The sequence below is a fragment of the Terrapene carolina genome, unplaced genomic scaffold (assembly GCF_002925995.2).
Source record: "Terrapene carolina triunguis isolate 2854851 unplaced genomic scaffold, T_m_triunguis-2.0 Scaffold23, whole genome shotgun sequence".
Taxonomy (NCBI): Eukaryota; Metazoa; Chordata; order Testudines; family Emydidae; genus Terrapene; species Terrapene triunguis.
This window is the reverse complement of record NW_020664374.1, coordinates 14,050,310-14,067,943: the sequence shown is the minus strand read 5'-3', so window position 1 is coordinate 14,067,943 and position 17,634 is coordinate 14,050,310. Positions and strand designations below refer to the sequence as shown.

The following is a 17,634-nucleotide window of genomic DNA, read 5'->3' as shown; positions in this document are numbered from 1 at the left end:
TACATGAGATGCTCTTAGCCTCCACTGAACTGAAAACTGGAAGCTATGATTCTGTTCCAAACCTGAGTCTTCCAGCTGGTAGTGCATTTTATCTCTATGTGTAGCACTAAGTGCCAGGTAAGGTGCATGTCATTGAAACAGCCTGGTTGGCAACTGGTGATGGTTAAATGTAAGGCCGTCATGTTGCAGGAAGACAAGTAAAATACTGTCTTTACAATATTAGTTGTCGCATATAACTTTTGATATAATGTCAGGCTTAAGTTATCTCCCATGCTTTGAAACCTTCTTCAAGTAAAATTTGAGTTTCATTGTCACCCAGTCTACTCAGTATCATACTAAGATTTTACAGGGCGTGGGAGAGCTACACAGTTTCTCGGAACAGTTTGTTGTAGGTCATGTCATTGTTTGTCGCTAATGCATTTTTCAGACACTGCCAGAAATAACACTGGGACCGAGGATTGGTTGGCCACTCTAGGACAGAGCTACTGCACAGCCTCTTCCTCAGTCGGAGGTACTTGGACTTCTTCAGAGCTCTCTCAAGAAATATCAAGATAATCACATCCACTTTTTCATCCATAAGTCTCTGGTGTGCCATGTAAAATGCTGTCTTAAAGTTGCCACTTGTTGTGTACTTGTTAGTCAGGACAAATATGGTTTTTCGGCTCAGTTGTATGCTCTGGGAAAGGTTGTCCAAAACTGGTTGCCCCGGCAGCCAATCTCTTTCTTCCAAACATAAATTGAACTGTTTATCTTTTTGATCTTCCAGGTTTTCAACTAGTTCTTTCAAGATCCATTCAGTTACAGCTGGATCTTCATTATCGTAGGAAATAAAAGCATCATAGCAAGTTTCTGGTGAATGTAAACGCCGATAGCCCTTTATCTTGGCAGTGCAGAAATGGTAACTATACCACACATCCCAGAAATAGAGGTGACTTGTAACTGTGAACACCATCAGACATAGGATAGCTGACGCTGACACAGAGTACAGGATCACATGAGAGGAGTCCAATTCGCAGGTATACAGATCCAATAAAATCACACTCTTACCTTTATGTGCTCCTGGGCCTGCACAGGTCACATCTGTGGCCAGCAGAGGAATCGTAACCTCAGTCTGGTTGATCCACCAAACAAACCACACAGCATCACAAATGCACTTGAAAGGGTTGCCATGTAAAAGCAACATCTCCAGATTGCTGATAACATTTTCTGGGAAGCTAGATTTCTTAATTATTTGGATTTTGTTTGAGCTGAGGTCCAAGTATTTTAACTGGAAAGCATCTCTGAGAAAGTACTTAGTCAGCCGTCGTATCCTATTGTTCTGTAGTATCAGTTTGTGGAGGGTTGCAGAGCAATTGGACAGCTCCCGGGGGACGGTACTCAACAGATTGTTGCTAAGATCCAAGGTTTCTAGTTTCTCCAAAAAGTGGAGTTTCCCCCAGTTGAAAGACTTCAGCATGTTATTGGTTAAGCTGAGTACCCTGAGCCGTGGAGGCATGCCTTCAAAAGCACCAGGAGGCAAAAAACTCAGAGAGTTGTAGGAAATGTCCAGTTGCCCTAGGTTAGTCAGATTCTTGAAAAATGACAAGTATCTAGTATCCCCATCCCTCCATAAAACATCTAAGTGATTTCCTTTGAATTCCAAAGTCTGAAGAGAATGACTTTCCATCCCCATATTAGTAGAAGTGGAAATTTCATTCCCATTCATCATCAGCTTCTTCAGAAAGGTCAAATTCTTTGTAAAATCAAGCTTGTGAGTAATACCTTCTGCCAGAAAATAATGTTTGTTATCGCTCAGGTCTAGAATTTCCAGATCTTTTAGTTCCTGGAAGGCAGCCGAGTACAGCAAATCAATCCGATTGTTAGAAAAATCCAGATATTTCAGTCCAGACAGAGGGTAGAACTCACTTCCATTCAAAGTCTGGCTGATAGCATTACCTGACAAGTTGAGGCATTTGAGGAAAGTGAGGTGCTGGAAGTCAGAGGGGTTGATAAAAAATATGTTGTTTCTGCTTAGATCCAGAGTTTCCCCATAACTGAGGCAGTCCTCATTGACAAAAGGTTGGAAGGAAGCAGCCTCTTTGTCTTTGGATTTACAACTTCGCCCATATTCATCATACCTGAAATAATGCATTTCCTGCACCATTCGGCTTTTGTATTGATCTACTGAAGCCATGGGGATAGAACAAAAACCATGATTATTGAATTCACCTGAAGAAGGAGATATTTTATTTACTGAGAGGTCTATCATTTTAAGAGATGGGAATTTTTTAAACATACTCAAGTTAGCGAGTTTGATAAAATTAGTTCCCAGGTCCAAGACTGTCAAATTTCTAAGATGAAGCAATGGATGTAGGTTTTCTTGACTCAATTCTCTGAAAACATAACCCTTAACCCTCAAGATTTCCAGGTGTGAGAGGGAGGAAAATGTCTTAGACAGGTTCAAAAATGAAGAATAGACCTGAAGTTCAAAATTAAAGGAGAGATCCAGCTCTACGAGGTTGGGGATAAAGTTCAAAAAACAAGCTTCTCCAATTTCTTTGGCCAGGAAATTTTGGGAAAGGTCAAGCACTTTGAGATTCTTGGTGTTCTTAAACCAGCTACTGGGTACATTGTGAAGGGAGTTACTGTGAAGGCGCAGAATTTTTAATTGTTTTAAGGCATAAAAGGCCTTGTGATGGATCCAAATTGGGGCATTATTAGGGCATGGAGTACATGGAAATGGGGCATTGTAACAGCGAGGGCAGTTGCCACTTAAATCAAGAATTTCCAAATTGTAAAGGTCATTTAAATCATGTTCCTGAACTTTTTGAATCATGTTATTGTAAAGGTACAGTTCCTTTAAAGTGGATGACAAATTGTGTGGAATGTAGGTTAAATTATTGGCTTTCATGGACAATACTGTTAAATTTCTCAAGTCCTCGAAGGCTGCTTCTTCAATTTCAAATGAAACATTGCATGGATTACGGTAATAGCAGTTCTGTCCCAGGTACAACATTTCTATGTTTCCAAGTTCTGACAAATTCTCTTTTGTAATGGAAAAAATGTTGTTTGCTTCAAGGCTCAGCAGGCGTAAATTAGGAGGAAGACCCCGAGGTATTTCTGATAGCTGATTTCCATCCAAGTACAATGACTCTAGCTTTGTGAGAGTGGCAAAGCTGCTGTTCTGGATTTGCAGTCTCCTGGTGCACACATGATCCTTTGGCCCCAGTCGAATAGGCACACAGTTGCACCTGAAATCAATCTCCACAAGATTATCAAGATGGACAAAGGATGTTGGGTAAATGTTTGGAATATGGTTAATGGTGAGAGTCAGGTTGGTGGTGTTACGAGGAATCCCATGTGGGATTTCGGTCAGGCGACGATCACTGCAGTCCACTATCACACTGGCTTTTGAAGCTTCTACCTTCACATCACAGGGTAAGCTTTTAGGAAACCATCTGGCTGACAGCAGCTTGGAAAACAGGAAGAGCAAGAGGAAGAGCAATCTGTTTGAGGGCCATGTGTGAAAGGCCTGAAAAGAAGGAAAGAAACACACATTGATTTAGTACAGCTGCAATATATATCTACAATTATTCTTCCTTTAACTATTAAATATTAGATCCCAAAGTTCTCTATTCAATAAAGCACTAAAGAACATTAAAGAACTTACTCAAAAGTGTTGTGAAAGACAAATTAAATTCATATACCAGGGAATTCTCTTTGGTTACTCTCTATTTCCGTGCACAGCTACATTATACTCATGTAGGCCCAGAGAAATCCGTCTGAAAACTTGTGAGGAATTAGGTAGCTCAATTTAAAAGGATTAAATAAACGCCACATAGAAAACTATCAAAACAGTCCAGCTGCATATGTTAACTCAGCAAGGAGAGATCTGACATTTGTTTCTTTTCACACTCATGATTTTCCCCTATATTGTACTTCTGTATATCCTTTGAGAATGTAGTAATATTATAGTTAAAGGTATAGGAGAAATGTTTCAAAGAGTTCATTTTAAATACACGATAAGTTGTAGCTGTACAAAAGGAAGCAGTGAAATGACTATTGCACAAATTGCTGTAAAATCCACAAAATAAACAAATGGAAAAAATAGGGTGTTTGTGTTTTTAAGATACTCAGGTTCAGTTTACAGTGGCGTAAGGGCTGGTCAATATGGAGACTTAGTATGTGGTAAGTTGGGGTGTACATCTATGGCAGACAAGCCTGCTGTGCACTAACTGGCCATGCGGACCCCTTGCCATGCACTAAAAGTTCTGTAGAGCGCTTCGATCTACTGCTGTGCGCTATAGAACTTTCAGTGTGTGGTAGCGGGTCCACTCAAAAACTTTGTGTGCAGCAGGCTAGGCTAGTGTGCTACACATTCACACCTGGCTTGATCTCCATGTGGTCAAATTGTAAATTTTCAAAAAGTGACTAGTGACTTGGGTGCCCAACTTGAGACACATTAAAGGGGCCTGATTTTCAGTAGGTAGGTGCTCAGCACCCTTTAAATCAAAACAAAATATACTATCACTATTTAACAAAATCATTATATACTTTTGAAAATTCAGGCCAGTAAACTAAGGTGTTGACGTAACAATGATAGGTTAAAAGGAATCAAGCAGAGGTGTACTTTTAAATTGGCTGTGTCCCTTTAACAAATAATAATAGCTAAATAAGAGAGCCAAAACCCACAGACTTTTCAGTTCACAGAATCTCCCCAAATGAGCTCTCTTTTCACACCTATCTTTGTGATTTTGGCCACTCTTTTTATTTATATTTGTATTGGTACGGGGGGACAGGAATGGGGAAGTAACCTTTCTCGGTATTCTAGTGGAGATTTCCTTCTTTCGTGTGCAGTCACTATTTTTTTGTTCAAGTAATATTATTCACTGAAGTTGTCAATCACCTGAATTTCAATACAATTGTAACTATCCTTATTTACTGTGTTATTTTGGGACTGGCTTTTATCTGGATCTTTTTTTGATTGGTGAATACATTCAATGAAAACTTTAAAAAAATTCATAATTAAAATTTCTCCCTCAGTAATTTGATGTGTAAGGAATGGAGAACAAAACATTACACACAGTGCTTTTTAATGAAACGAGGGAATGTATTGACTAAATGTGGATGTTCAATTAAGCAGCTAATTACATTGAAAATCAGATGCTTAACCAGATGCCACGAGGTATGCCCAAGTGTTTCTTCAGTCCTGTGTGAACATCTTTTTGTTATTACAAGCCACCTGTTAAACTGAAAGTCTGGGAAAGTGCTGTTGAACACTAATTCAGACACACTTGGTAGGTAACATAGGCATTTTGAATATTTAGGTTTTCATGTTATATATGTTCTGCACACTTAAGTTGCTCCCCTGCTGCTCCTCCACCCCAGCCATTTTGTATTTATTTGTTACCTAAAATAGCCAGTCCCAGATGTATACAAAGGAGTTAACAAGAACTGAAAGAGACCAACCATGAGAAATAGATGGAAAGGCTCTCATGTGACACTGCATTTCTGTTCTCTAGGGTTAACAGTTGGTTTAAGAACTTCAGGAGATTTATTCTATCAACTTTCCAATATAAAGCTTCAGTACTAAAGTATGGACATAAAAAGTCATTTACCTAGGGTGACCAGATGTCCCAATTGTATATGGACAGTCCTGATATTTGGGGCTTTGACCAGAGAGGCACCATCACGTGTCAGGAGGAAGAGAAGAACAGGACATAAGGATGCCTGTCCTTCTCCCATCCCCCAACAAAGACCAACGTATGTTTGTTGAACTCGAACTTTCAAGTTCAGGTTTGTACAGGTCTTGCTGTAACAGAAATGCTGTTGGATTCTTCGCTATGATGGTTCCCTATGGACAATCTAGACATTTTATTCAAACCTGTGCTTTGACACTTTTTAGATACATTCCCTAGGCCTGGTCTACACTAACCCCCCAATTCGAACTAAGGTACGCAACTTCAGCTACGTGAATAACGTAGCTGAAGTCGACATACCTTAGTTCGAACTTACCGCGGTTCAGACGCGGTCCACACGCGGCAGGCAGGCTCCCCCGTCGACTCCGCGGTACTCCTCTCGCCGAGCTGGAGTACCGCAGTCGACGGCGAGCACTTCCGGGATCGATTTATCGCGTCCAGACCAGACGCGATAAATCGAACCCGGAAGTTCGATTGCCAGCCGTCGAACTACCGCGTAAGTATAGACATACCCTTAGAGAAGGATGGTGCTCTGATTAAGGTTTTGGACTGGTACTTGGGAAACATGGACTCAATTCTTAGCTCTGGGACAGGTGCTGACTTTTTGTTTTGCTGTGGGTGATTTCGAAGAGGGGTGTGTGTTGGGGAGGGGGGCGCTCTGCCAGCTTGGGGGGGGGGGCTATTTTCAGTATATTTATACACTTCTTTTATATTCTAGTTATTGAATATGTGTCTATCATTGGTATCTTAATAATTTAATGATTATTAAGATAGTAATGAACTACATAATCATATTACGAATTACAATATATTAAAATCATTGCACTCATCTACAAGCTGTCTTCATTAGTGACCCAGTCTAAAGACATTACATCTCACTGTGTAGCTTTCTGGATGAAACTGTCGGCAACACTTTGGCTCGTGAGGGCAGTACTGGGTTTACAATGGCACCCAGACGCCAGGCCCACACGCAGGAGGGGCCCAGTTCCACCTGCATTCTGCCCTGAGGCCCCATCCCCACTCAGCCTCTTCCCCCTGAGGTCCCATCCACCGCTCGCTCCTCTCCACCCCCTCCCCCCTGTGTGAGCAGCGGCAGGAGCCTTGGGGACAAGAGGCCAAGTGGGGGCGGGTCCTCAGAGCAGAGTGTGAGCTGACCCCCCCCTATTTTTTTTCAGTGGGTGCTTGAAGCCTGGTGCACCCATGGAGTCAGCACCTATGTCACAGGCTTCCTGTGTGATCCTGGGCAAGCTACTTAGGGCCAGATTTCTAAAGGTGTTTTAAGTGCTTAAAATGCAGCTCTGTACTTTTGAAAATCTCAGGCAGCTATCTCCTATTGATTTCTGCATCTTTAGGTGCCTAAATACCTTTAAAAATCTGTCCCTTAATGTGTCTGTGCTCAGTTTCCCATCCATGAAATGGGGGAAGCACCACTTCCATTCTTTCCTCACCATTCATCTGTCTTATCTATTATGGTTGTAAGCGCTTTGGTTAAGAAACTGTCTCTCGAATTATTTGTCCACACTACAGACCACTATAATACAAACAAGAATAGTGTCTTTCCAAGTTCTTTGTAGAAAGGAGATGGAATTAGCAATAATAATTTGTGTCAAAGTCTTTGGAGTAAAAGAAACTGAAGTTGAAAAGAATAGCTGCAACCGTTGCAGTTGTTTTCTGCGTAGCCAATTTGTTGCTATTGTAGGAAGTGCAAAAAGGGACTCTTTCTGCCTGATTAACATTTGATCAAGTGATCTAACCTCTAGGCAAATGCCAGCATATCATTGTTTCATGTAAATCGCCGTATTTTTATAATCTGACCGTGTAGCTGTCCGTGACAATGTAAGGACCAATTATGACTTGTATAAACCCTATCGAATCCACATCTGACTTACAGTATTCATCAAATATTCAGAAACAATGCACTGAGAATATTTTCTAAATGGACTTTTATCATCCCTCTTTGTTTCATACAACTTTTAAAGGCAAAATATAATTGGAGCAGAGAGAGAAAATAGCATCCCAAGAGATATGAACATTCTGGAAGATATTATTGTTATTAACCTACTATAATACTAAACTTGCAATAAAATAGTAGGAGCAAATGTTATCTGTCCCCTGATCTGTGTTATTGTATAATGCCAACTATAATCATTATGACAAATTATGAAATTGGTGTTGGGAAGGAAAGGGAAGAGGATACAGTCTGAAAAATCCCTCTCTCACCCACGTTGCAGTTCCCGTTCCACAGAGCTCTAAGAATATGCTTAAAGTGGAAGCTGAACCTACCATTTTCTGTCTTCTTCCAAGACTTAGAGATGACTTTTCCCTGGCGAAAATTGCAAATCAAAGGGAGACACAACAGCTTGAAAGGGGTGCTCACTGCATCAGCTCAGGTACAGAAGAAAGCACAAAATGGCATAACTCGCTGAGACGACAGAATAATGTTAGGATACTATTGTTTCTTCAGTCAAGATGAAACTTGAGAAATCAATTACATGTTAAACAGCTGCTGCTACTCACTTCCTCAAAGCTATATATTTAAATTAAGCCTTTGGGACCTCATTTATTCCAGCTCACCCTCTACCCTGATGAGAACAGCTCAGGGTTTTACCTGTACTTATTTCCCCCTTTTCCCAGAGTCCACATTTGCTCATGAAGAAGAGGTGCACTGTCACAGATTCTATATAGCAATTCACTATCAAGTTTGCCATGTTTTTGTATAGCTTCCTTTTCAAATGGCCTGTTTTAGCCAAATACAATCTCTCTCTCTCTCTCTCATACCTTCAGCGGCCAGATTGGCTATGGTTACTCCTACTCCAAGAATCTCCTGAGAAGCCCAGCTGAGGTGACATGGGTGACCACAGTGGGTGTGCAATGCCAAAATACTTAAGGAGGAGAATTAAAAAAAAAAAAATGAACTGGGTAGGGGGAAGAGGGTTGCTAGAAAGGAATAACAACCACTCAGATGACCCAGATTTGCACAAGTTCAACTTCCTCTTTCTAAGATGGCAATGTTGTTAGAAGCAGTGTGAATAGAGAGAGGATCCTGACATTAAAATAGTTTAGAACTGGAAATTTAACTATGATTAGTTAGGGTTCAATCCCGCTTGTATCAAAATCAACAATCAGGTCTCTTTTTTAACACCACCAGTATACCTGAAGTTGAATAATAAACAGACATGTTCCCTAACCTAAGAAGCTTACAGTTTAAATAAAAAAGGTAACATGAATCAGATGCAAAATATACTAGTTCACAGCTATGGATTATTTTAGATATTTAATATCTTGCCCTGGTGGATTAATGGTGAAAGACTTTGTAGAAACAATGTCTTTTAAGGGTGGGGGCATTGAAGGAAGGTAACTAAGATGTAGGACACTGTAGTAGCTGATGTAGTTATACTGGTGCAAGCACCTAACATAGATCAGTCTAGGGTACTAACATGGCTCCCATTACCATAGTATCTGAGTGCGTCACAGTTGTTTAATGCATTTAAACTCAGTTTTACAGATTGAGAACTGAGGCATAGAGAGAATAAGGCCAAGATCATCGAAGGGAGACATCAATAGGAGTTAGGAGCCCAAATACTTTGGAGGATCTGGGCCTAAGTGACTTGCCCATGGTCACACAGGAAGTCTGTGGCAGAGCAGGGAATTAAACCCTGGTCTGCCAAGTCCAAGGCTAGCCCCTAACTACTGGACCATCCTACCTCTGTTGTGCTTTTCCCCCACTCCCAAGACACAAAGAGGCATAATGGTATTTTGTTCTGAGCAGTAAGTGGCCACAATCAGGCCTATAGTTGCCTACATTCTGTACTTAATTCCTAAAGATATGTTATCAATACAATAGCATTTGGTTTTGCTGATAGACCCAGGCAGCTAGACATTTCTTTTCATAGATGGTACATTTAGTCTTTCACTTTCAGGTATTATAAATAATGCATCTGCTTTGCTAAAACTCTGCTTAGTTCTGTGAGACCTGCAGACACATTTTTATAGAAGGAAAAATACTTTATAAGTGGTTCTACTTAATTTATGTAGGCAATCCAGTTAGAATACTTAACAGACCATCCGTCCTGAGGGCCTGCATATGTCTAATTCTTCTCTAAAGCTCATTGCATGCCTTTTGTGCAGGGGTTCTCAAATTGGGGGTCAGGACCCCTCAGGGAGTCATGAGGTTATTACATAGGGGGTCGCGAGCTATCAGCCGCCACCCCAAACCCCGCTTTGCGTCCAGCATTTATAATGGTGTTAAATGCATTTTTATATATTTTTAATTTATAAGGGGGGTCGCACTCAGAGGCTTGCTATGTGAAAGGGGTCACCAGTGCAAAAGTTTGAGAACTACTGCTTTAGTGCTATGGAAATAATCTGTTTGATGCATTCAATATTACAAAATGGATGTTCATTAAGGGACTGGTCCAAAACCAACTGAAGTTTAATGGGAGACTGTCCATTAAACCTGCAAGGTGTGTGTCACGCTGTCTGGAGTGGCTCAACTGTGAGTGCCAACTTCAGGGCAGACTGCCAAGAAGCAGAGCAGAGATCCCCAAACTGGTTGTATGTTCTTGTGACAGAATGCACCCCATAGTCACACCCTACACGATTGTAATAATCTTTGTACTAAGTAGGCCTTGTGAGGTATCATTTGAAAACTCATAACTTGCTGATCAGTCATATCATGGTAAAGTCCACGTAGCAACATTATGTATAAAATCAATGAACTTATGAACATTATGAACATAAACTGAAAGCATGACCGAACTGTTTCCCAAATAAGTCTGGGGAGTGGCTAAACCAATTTCTCAAAGATAAAGGGAAAGCTTATGCCCCAGCCAGGTGTCAACAAAATTGATGGGCCCTCATCTGTCAAGTGGCCATTCTGTGGCAAGAAAAGGGGGCATGGACAAAGACCTGAATTTTAGCAAAGAAACAGCAGGAAACAGTCTCCTTCCTCCACATTCTCAGCTGGAAATGCTTTTCAAAGAGGGACTGAAACTACACAAAGGAGGGGCAAACACCCCAAGACACCCTTCTCTCTCTCTCCCTGGCCCATCTTATTCTCCACATTTGAGAAGACAAAGGAAACAGCCATTGGACTCTGGGGGAGAGGTCCTGACCTGAAGAGTTTGATCAGTAATGCTGTTGGAAGCATACAGTGAAAAACTTTGCTTTAAATCAAATATACTTTGTTAAACTGGGCACTAGAAAACATTTTATCTTTATTTGGTAACCATTTCTTACTCTCAGGCCTCATCTCACTTAAAATCTCTCTCTTTGTAGTTAATAAACTTGTTTAAATTCAAGTGTCTGAGTAACTCCTTTTAGGGTGGCAAGCTGTGTGTATATTATTCCCTTAAAGGAATAACAGACTTAATATATTTGGACTGTCCAAGAGAGGGCTGGGCAGTATAGGACATACATTTCTGGGGGGAAATCCAGAACAGGGGTTTGTTGGGTCACCCTGCAGTATAATCAAGGCTGGTGTGGTGAGAACCAGGGTGTGACTAGCAGGCTGCAGTTAAACACACACATCTGGTGTGTGTTTATGCTTCCAGCTTCCACCCCGGACACACCACACGATCCATCGTCTACAGCCAAGCGCTGAGGTACAACCGCATCTGCTCCAACCCCTCAGACAGAGACCAACACCTACAAGATCTTCACCAAGCATTCTCAAAACTACGATACCCACACAAGGAAATAAAGAAACAAATCAACAGAGCCAGACATGTACCCAGAAGCCTCCTGCTACAGGCCCAAAAAAGAAACCAACAGAACTCCACTGGCCATCACCTACAGTCCTCAGCTTAAACCTCTCCAACGCATCATCAGTGATCTACAACCCATCCTGGACAATGATCCCTCACTTTCACAGACCTTGGGAGGCAGGCCAGTCCTCGCCCACAGACAACCCACCAACCTTAAGCATATTCTCACCAGCAACCACGCACCGCACCATAACAGCTCTAACTCAGGAACCAACCCATGCAACAAACCTCGATGCCAACTCTGCCCACATATCTACACCAGAACACCATTACAGGACCTAACCAGATCAGCTACAACATCACCGGCTCATTCACCTGCACATCCACCAACGTTATATATGCCATCATGTGCCAGCAATGCCCCTCTGCTATGTACATTGGCCAAACTGGACAGTCACTACGCAAGAGGATAAATGGACACAAGTCAGATATCAGGAATGGCAATATACAAAAACCTGTAGGAGAACACTTCAACCTCCCTGGCCACACAATAGCAGATGTCAAGGTAGCCATCTTACAGCAAAAAAAACTTCAGGACCAGACTCCAAAGAGAAACTGCTGAGCTCCAGTTTATTTGCAAATTTGACACCATCAGATCAGGATTAAACAAAGACTGTGAATGGCTATCCAACTACAGAAGCAGTTTCTCCTCCCTTGGTGTTCACACCTCAACTGCTAGCAGAGCACCTCACCCTCCCTGATTGAACTAACCTCGTTATCTCCATACTGATTTATACGTGCCTCTGGAAATTTCCATTACTTGCGTCTGATGAAGTGGGCATTCACCCACGAAAGCTTATGCTCCAATACTTCTGTTAGCTTAAAGGTGCCACAGGACCCTCTGTTGCTTTTTACACATCTGGTAGTGACCTGCATGCTGGTAAACTGTTTGTGAGTGGTGCAGGCTTGGAGCTACAACAGTAAGGTGGTGCAAGGCACCCCAAGTTGAGGGTTAAGGGTGACAGCCCCCCACAGGTCTGGATTTCACAGTTCTATAATTAGATTTCACCAATCCAGTAATAAGTGTGAACTCCTAAAGCACTATAACAGCCTTAACATTGAGTCACTTGGGCATTCCACTCTGTCTTGCCACCGAGGCAAGCTGGACTTAGTGATAGATGGTCGCTATATGCCAAAGATCACAAAACATTCAGGTTACTCCCAGTCCCAAAGGACCAGTCATTTACCCTAGGTCAATTTGTACCTTATATCTCACACCAAAGAGAACACTTGTAGTCAATCCTATAGTAAACTATCTAAGATTTATTAACTAAGGAAAGAAATGAGAGTGTTATTACAAGGCTAAAGCAGGCAAGCCTATAGACACAAATGAGTTACAGTTTATGGTTTCAAAAGGTGACAGTTGTAGTAATCTGTCTGCTCTGAATATCTTTTAAGACTAACCCAGGTTGACCCTGGAGATCTCTGCTTCTGTTTTGTAGCTCTGGTCCTGTGAGAATCCAAACAGCAAAAGAAGTGAACATTGTTCACCAGCTATTTTTAGTTCCTTCTTCCAGAATTCAAGGGATGAGCCCTTTTGCCCATAGCCTCTTCATGGTGTAAGGGGGCAATTAACAGTCTTTGTGTTGTGATGTCTCACAATGGCCCATTTAGTTTTGACAAGCCTTCTTGGTGGGCAGGAGATAATCCTCCGGACTGGGTTCACAGTTTCAGAGCAAACATTTTTACAGTTACAAAACAAAACAAAAAACCCTTAAATATTATCTTATCGCATGTGATAAAGATATTATAAGTGAGATTAATGCATGCAGCATCTTACAAGCATTTCATAAAGTCTAAACACATTATTATAAGTCCAATACCCATTTTAACCATATTATCACACAGGGGAACGAGACTAGTTTCCAGCAATGAATTTGTCAGTGCTCAGCTGAGTCCTAAAGCTTTGGCAACAGCTGGCATCTGGTCTGTCAGTGTCACAGTGTTAACCACCTCTGAATTGTTACATGCTTGTTTAAAAAAAGCTTTGTGCCACCTATTGATTTAGGGGAGATTTTCAAAGGCATAAATGTTGGCTAAGCACCCAACGCTCAAAGACTTTCAAAGATGCGCCCTTTGAAAATATCCCCTTTAGTGCATAGCCACCAATGCACTAGTTTTAACTATTGTATAAACAAGTTTCCTTTTGGAAACCATAGTTATGCTGATTTTATTTCTCTAATTTTTTTTTCTAAATTGAATTTGGCAGTTACCCACCATGTAGCATTTAAGTTTCAATTCACTGTAAACTGAAACTGCCTGGTGACTGGAAAGGCACATTAGTGAAACAAAAAGTCCCCCCTCCCCGCCGGGTGAGAAATGTTTCAAACATCACACAACATAGAGAATGATATTGCCCTTTAGAAAGAGAGAGAGAGAGCATACAAGATAGCTCAGTGGTCTGAAACTTCAGACCTATGGCATGCTTCTCAGAGGCACTGAATCATTATATTCAATGGGAATTGGGAATGCACAGGACCTCTGAAAATAAGGCTGCTAGCACTTCTAGGAATCACAGTTTCAATCACACAAGAGCAACACAACCTTTCAGCCATCTGAGGTAGACAAATTAAATTCCATGCAATGTGTCATGCGAAGAGAGGAGATAAACCCTAAGGCCCCGACTGCTCTGTGTTGACAAAGAATCCATAGCACTAGTCATAAAAGTAAGCATTTGCTCCTATGTCTGGCCAGTTCTCCCTTCTCTATTGTGAAGGTGAATGTTGCTCAGTAGAAAAGTACTCCCACTGTACAGTGAGGATATCTTTTCCCTCCATGGAAGTGGCACAACCAAGAAAGGAGACACAGAAAACATATTTCCACACAGACAAAACAACAAACGACTGCTGACCAATCCACAGGAGGCCTGAGACCTAAATGGTTTATGCAGCATTAACTGCTGTGACACGAGTCACAGAGTAGCTGATGAATACGAGCAACTGGCAGTTGTTTCAGGGGTGCCCATCTACAAAGCCACCTGCATCTGTTGGAGTGGAGACCAGGGGTTTGCCCTCCCCTGGATTTCTGATTTCACCATGCTATTACTTAGCCATTTACTGTAGTAATGTCACATTGGGTACAATTTTCAAGGTATGATACTTACCAGGTGATTTAACAGGTAGTCACCAAATTCTTAGAAAAAAATCTTATTCGTTTTTTGATGAATATACAGTACAATAAAGCTTTACACCAAAATAGACAGATGCACAATGTGAACCCCAAAGAGAAATGGATAGGAAACTGGAGAAAAAACAACAAATGGTCACGGCAGATAACTGTGGAACTGTAGGATCCTGACTGATAACAGTTACAGAAATTGTGGTGGTAAGAACTAAAAATACTCAAGACAATACACAAAAGAGGAAACATAGTAGGCCAGATCAGACTACGGAAGCCTCACCTCCAGCTGGGTAGAAACACAAACTGAGCTACATAATTAATTCAGTGCTTGCTTCTGCAAACCAGAATTAAATAATATTGCACTATAAATAAAAAGGATTGATGGTCCAAATTCAGCTGTTTGAGGCCCATGGCAATAAGAACTTAACCCACTTGGTTTTGTGTTGTACAATTGATACCTGTTTCCTAAAACATAAATTTGTCTAAGTACATGCCAAAAAAATCTGTTTGCACTGGAATATGACAATTAAAAAGTGACCTACCGAATCACTGTTCCACTGTCCCATTAAAATGCAGAGAGGCACTCTCACAATACAGATTTAGACAATGGCCGCTCTTTGTCTATTTACTAGAGCTGGATGATGTGGCTAACTGGTTTTCCTATTGTCTAGACTTGACTGGGGTTTGAATGAGGTCTACTTAAGTGCAACATGGGTAGGAGACAGGTATTACTGGTTGTCTGGAGGGGAAGGAAAGCTGAAGGAATAGCAAAGGAGCATTACTTCCTTGGCTGAAGAGGCATTTCCATCTGCTGTTACTGTAAGGGTATGGCTACACTACGAAATTAGGTCAAATTTATAGAAGTCGATTTTTTTATACAGTCGATTGTGTGTGTCTTCATTAAGCGCATTCAGGGCCGGCTCTAGGATTTTTGCCACCCCAACCAAAAACAATTTTGGCCGCCCCCCCTCATTTTTTAATTACCCCATCCCCGGCCCCGCCTCAGCTCCGCCCCCTCCCCAAATCCCCAGCCCTGCCTCCTCCCCCCAGGCTCTCAAGACTCCGAGCGGACGCGGCGCGCGAAACAGCTGATTCACGCACCACTGCTCCCCCTCCCTCCCAGGCTTGAGAGCCTGAGAGGGAGGGTGAGTAGCGGCGCGCGAGTGGCAGCAGCAGTGGAGGTGAGCTAGGGCGGCCGGGGCACATTTTTAGGGGCGGCAGGGGCGGCATTCTGGCGCTGGCCATGCCGCCCCTAAAAATGTGCCGCCCCAAGCACCTTGTTTTGCTGGTGCCTAGAGCCTGCCCTGAGCGCATTAAGTCGGTGGAGTGCATCCACAGTATGGTGGCTAGTGTCAACTTCTGGAGCGTTGCACTGTGGGTAGCTATCCCACAGTTCCCACAGTCTCCGCCGCCCATTGGAATTCTGGGTTGAGCTCCCAATGCCTGATGGGGCAAAAACATTGTCACAGGTGGTTTTGGGTACATGTCGTCAGTTGCCCCTCCCTCCGTGAAAGCAATGGCAGACAATCGTTTCCGTGCGGACGCCATATTGCTTTCCGCAGACTGTGCAGTAGGACTGCTAACCGTCATCATCGAACGACCGCTTCCGCTGCCACTCTGCTCTCCTGGTGCCATGAATCCACCTCGCAGGTCCTCTCGTCATTCTGAATAAATATCTATTCTCGTGGCATCCGCTGCAACTCTGCTCTTGTCTCGCCATGCCACGGCAAGCGTGCAGTCCGCTCAACTCAGCTAAGGGACACCGCCGCTGTTGTGTCCTAGTGCTGCTGGCAGCAGACAGTGCAATAGGTTGGCAAACCTGGCCATGCAACCACCACTTCCGCTGCAACTCTGCTCTCCTGCTCTTGTCTCGATAGATAGCGAATTTCTCTATGTTGGCTGTCATGGGCTCCCGCTTCCGCTGCAACTCTGCTTTCCTGCTCTCATGAATCCACCTCGCAGGTCCCGTCGTCGTTCTCTATAAATATCTATTCTCGTGGCATCTCTCTATAAAGATCTATTCCGTCATCCACCGCTTCCGCTGCAACTCTGCTCTCCTGCAGACGCCATACCACAGCAAGCATGGAGCCCGCTCAGATCACCGCGGCAGTTATTAGCATTGTAAACACCTCACGCGTTATCCTGCAGTATGTGCAGAACCAGAACCTGCAAAAGCAGGCGAGGAGGCGACGGCAGCGCGGTGACGAGAGCGATGAGGACATGGACACAGACTTCTCTCAAAGTACAGGCCCCGGCAATTTGGACATCCTGGTGGCAATGGGGCATGCTCATGCCATGGAACGTCGATTCTGGGCCCGGGAAACAAGCACAGACTGGTGGGACCGCATAGTGTTGCAGGTCTGGGATGATTCCCAGTGGCTGCGAAACTTTCGCATGCGTAAGGGCACTTTCATGGAACTTTGTGACTTGCTTTCCCCTGCCCTGAAGCGCAAGAATACCAACATGAGAGCAGCCCTCACAGTTCACAAGCGAGTGGTGATAGCCCTCTGGAAACTTGCAACACCAGACAGCTACCGGTCAGTCGGGAATCAATTTGGAGGGGGCAAATCTACTGTGGGGGCTGCTGTGCTCCAAGTAGCCAACACAATCACTGAGCTGCTGCTGTCAAGGGTAGTGACTCTGGGAAATGTGCAGGTCATAGTGGATGGCTTTGCTGCAATGGGATTCCCTAACTGGTGGTGCGATAGACGGAATGCATATCCCTATCTTGGGACCGGACCACCTTGGCAGCCAATACATAAACTGAAAGGGGTACTTTTCAATGGTGCTGCAAGCACTGGTGGATCACAAGGGACATTTCACCAACATCAACGTGGGATGGCCGGGAAAGGTACATGACGCTCACATCTTCAGGAACTCTGGTCTGTCTGAACAGCTGCAGCAAGGAACTTACTTTCCAGACCAGAAAATAACCGTTGGGGATGTTGAAATGCCTATAGTTATCCTTGGGGACCAGCCTACCCCTTAATACCATGGCTTATGAAGCCATACACAGGCACCCTGGACAGTAGTCAGGAGCTGTTCAACTATAGGCTAAGCAAGTGCAGAAT

The 17,634-nt window shown here is 43.0% G+C and overlaps 1 protein-coding gene across 1 annotated transcript; it reads right to left on the bottom strand.

Moving 5' to 3' along the window:
* Positions 1-361: 361 nt before the first annotated feature.
* LOC113406185 (toll-like receptor 7) lies at positions 362-16,153 on the bottom strand. The gene is made up of 3 exons (XM_026649323.1): positions 16,148-16,153; positions 2,191-3,511; positions 362-2,160 (listed from the first exon to the last, which is right to left on the bottom strand). Exons 1-3 carry the CDS (start codon positions 16,151-16,153, stop codon positions 362-364), a joined length of 3,126 nt encoding a protein of 1,041 aa, XP_026505108.1.
* Between the last annotated feature and the right edge of the window lie 1,481 nt (positions 16,154-17,634).

Coding starts and splice junctions, on each gene's coding strand:
- LOC113406185 (XM_026649323.1), bottom strand. Junction 2,161..2,190: donor AGGTGAATTCAATAATCATG/GTTTTTGTTCTA, acceptor TGGCTTCAGTAG/ATCAATACAAAAGCCGAATG.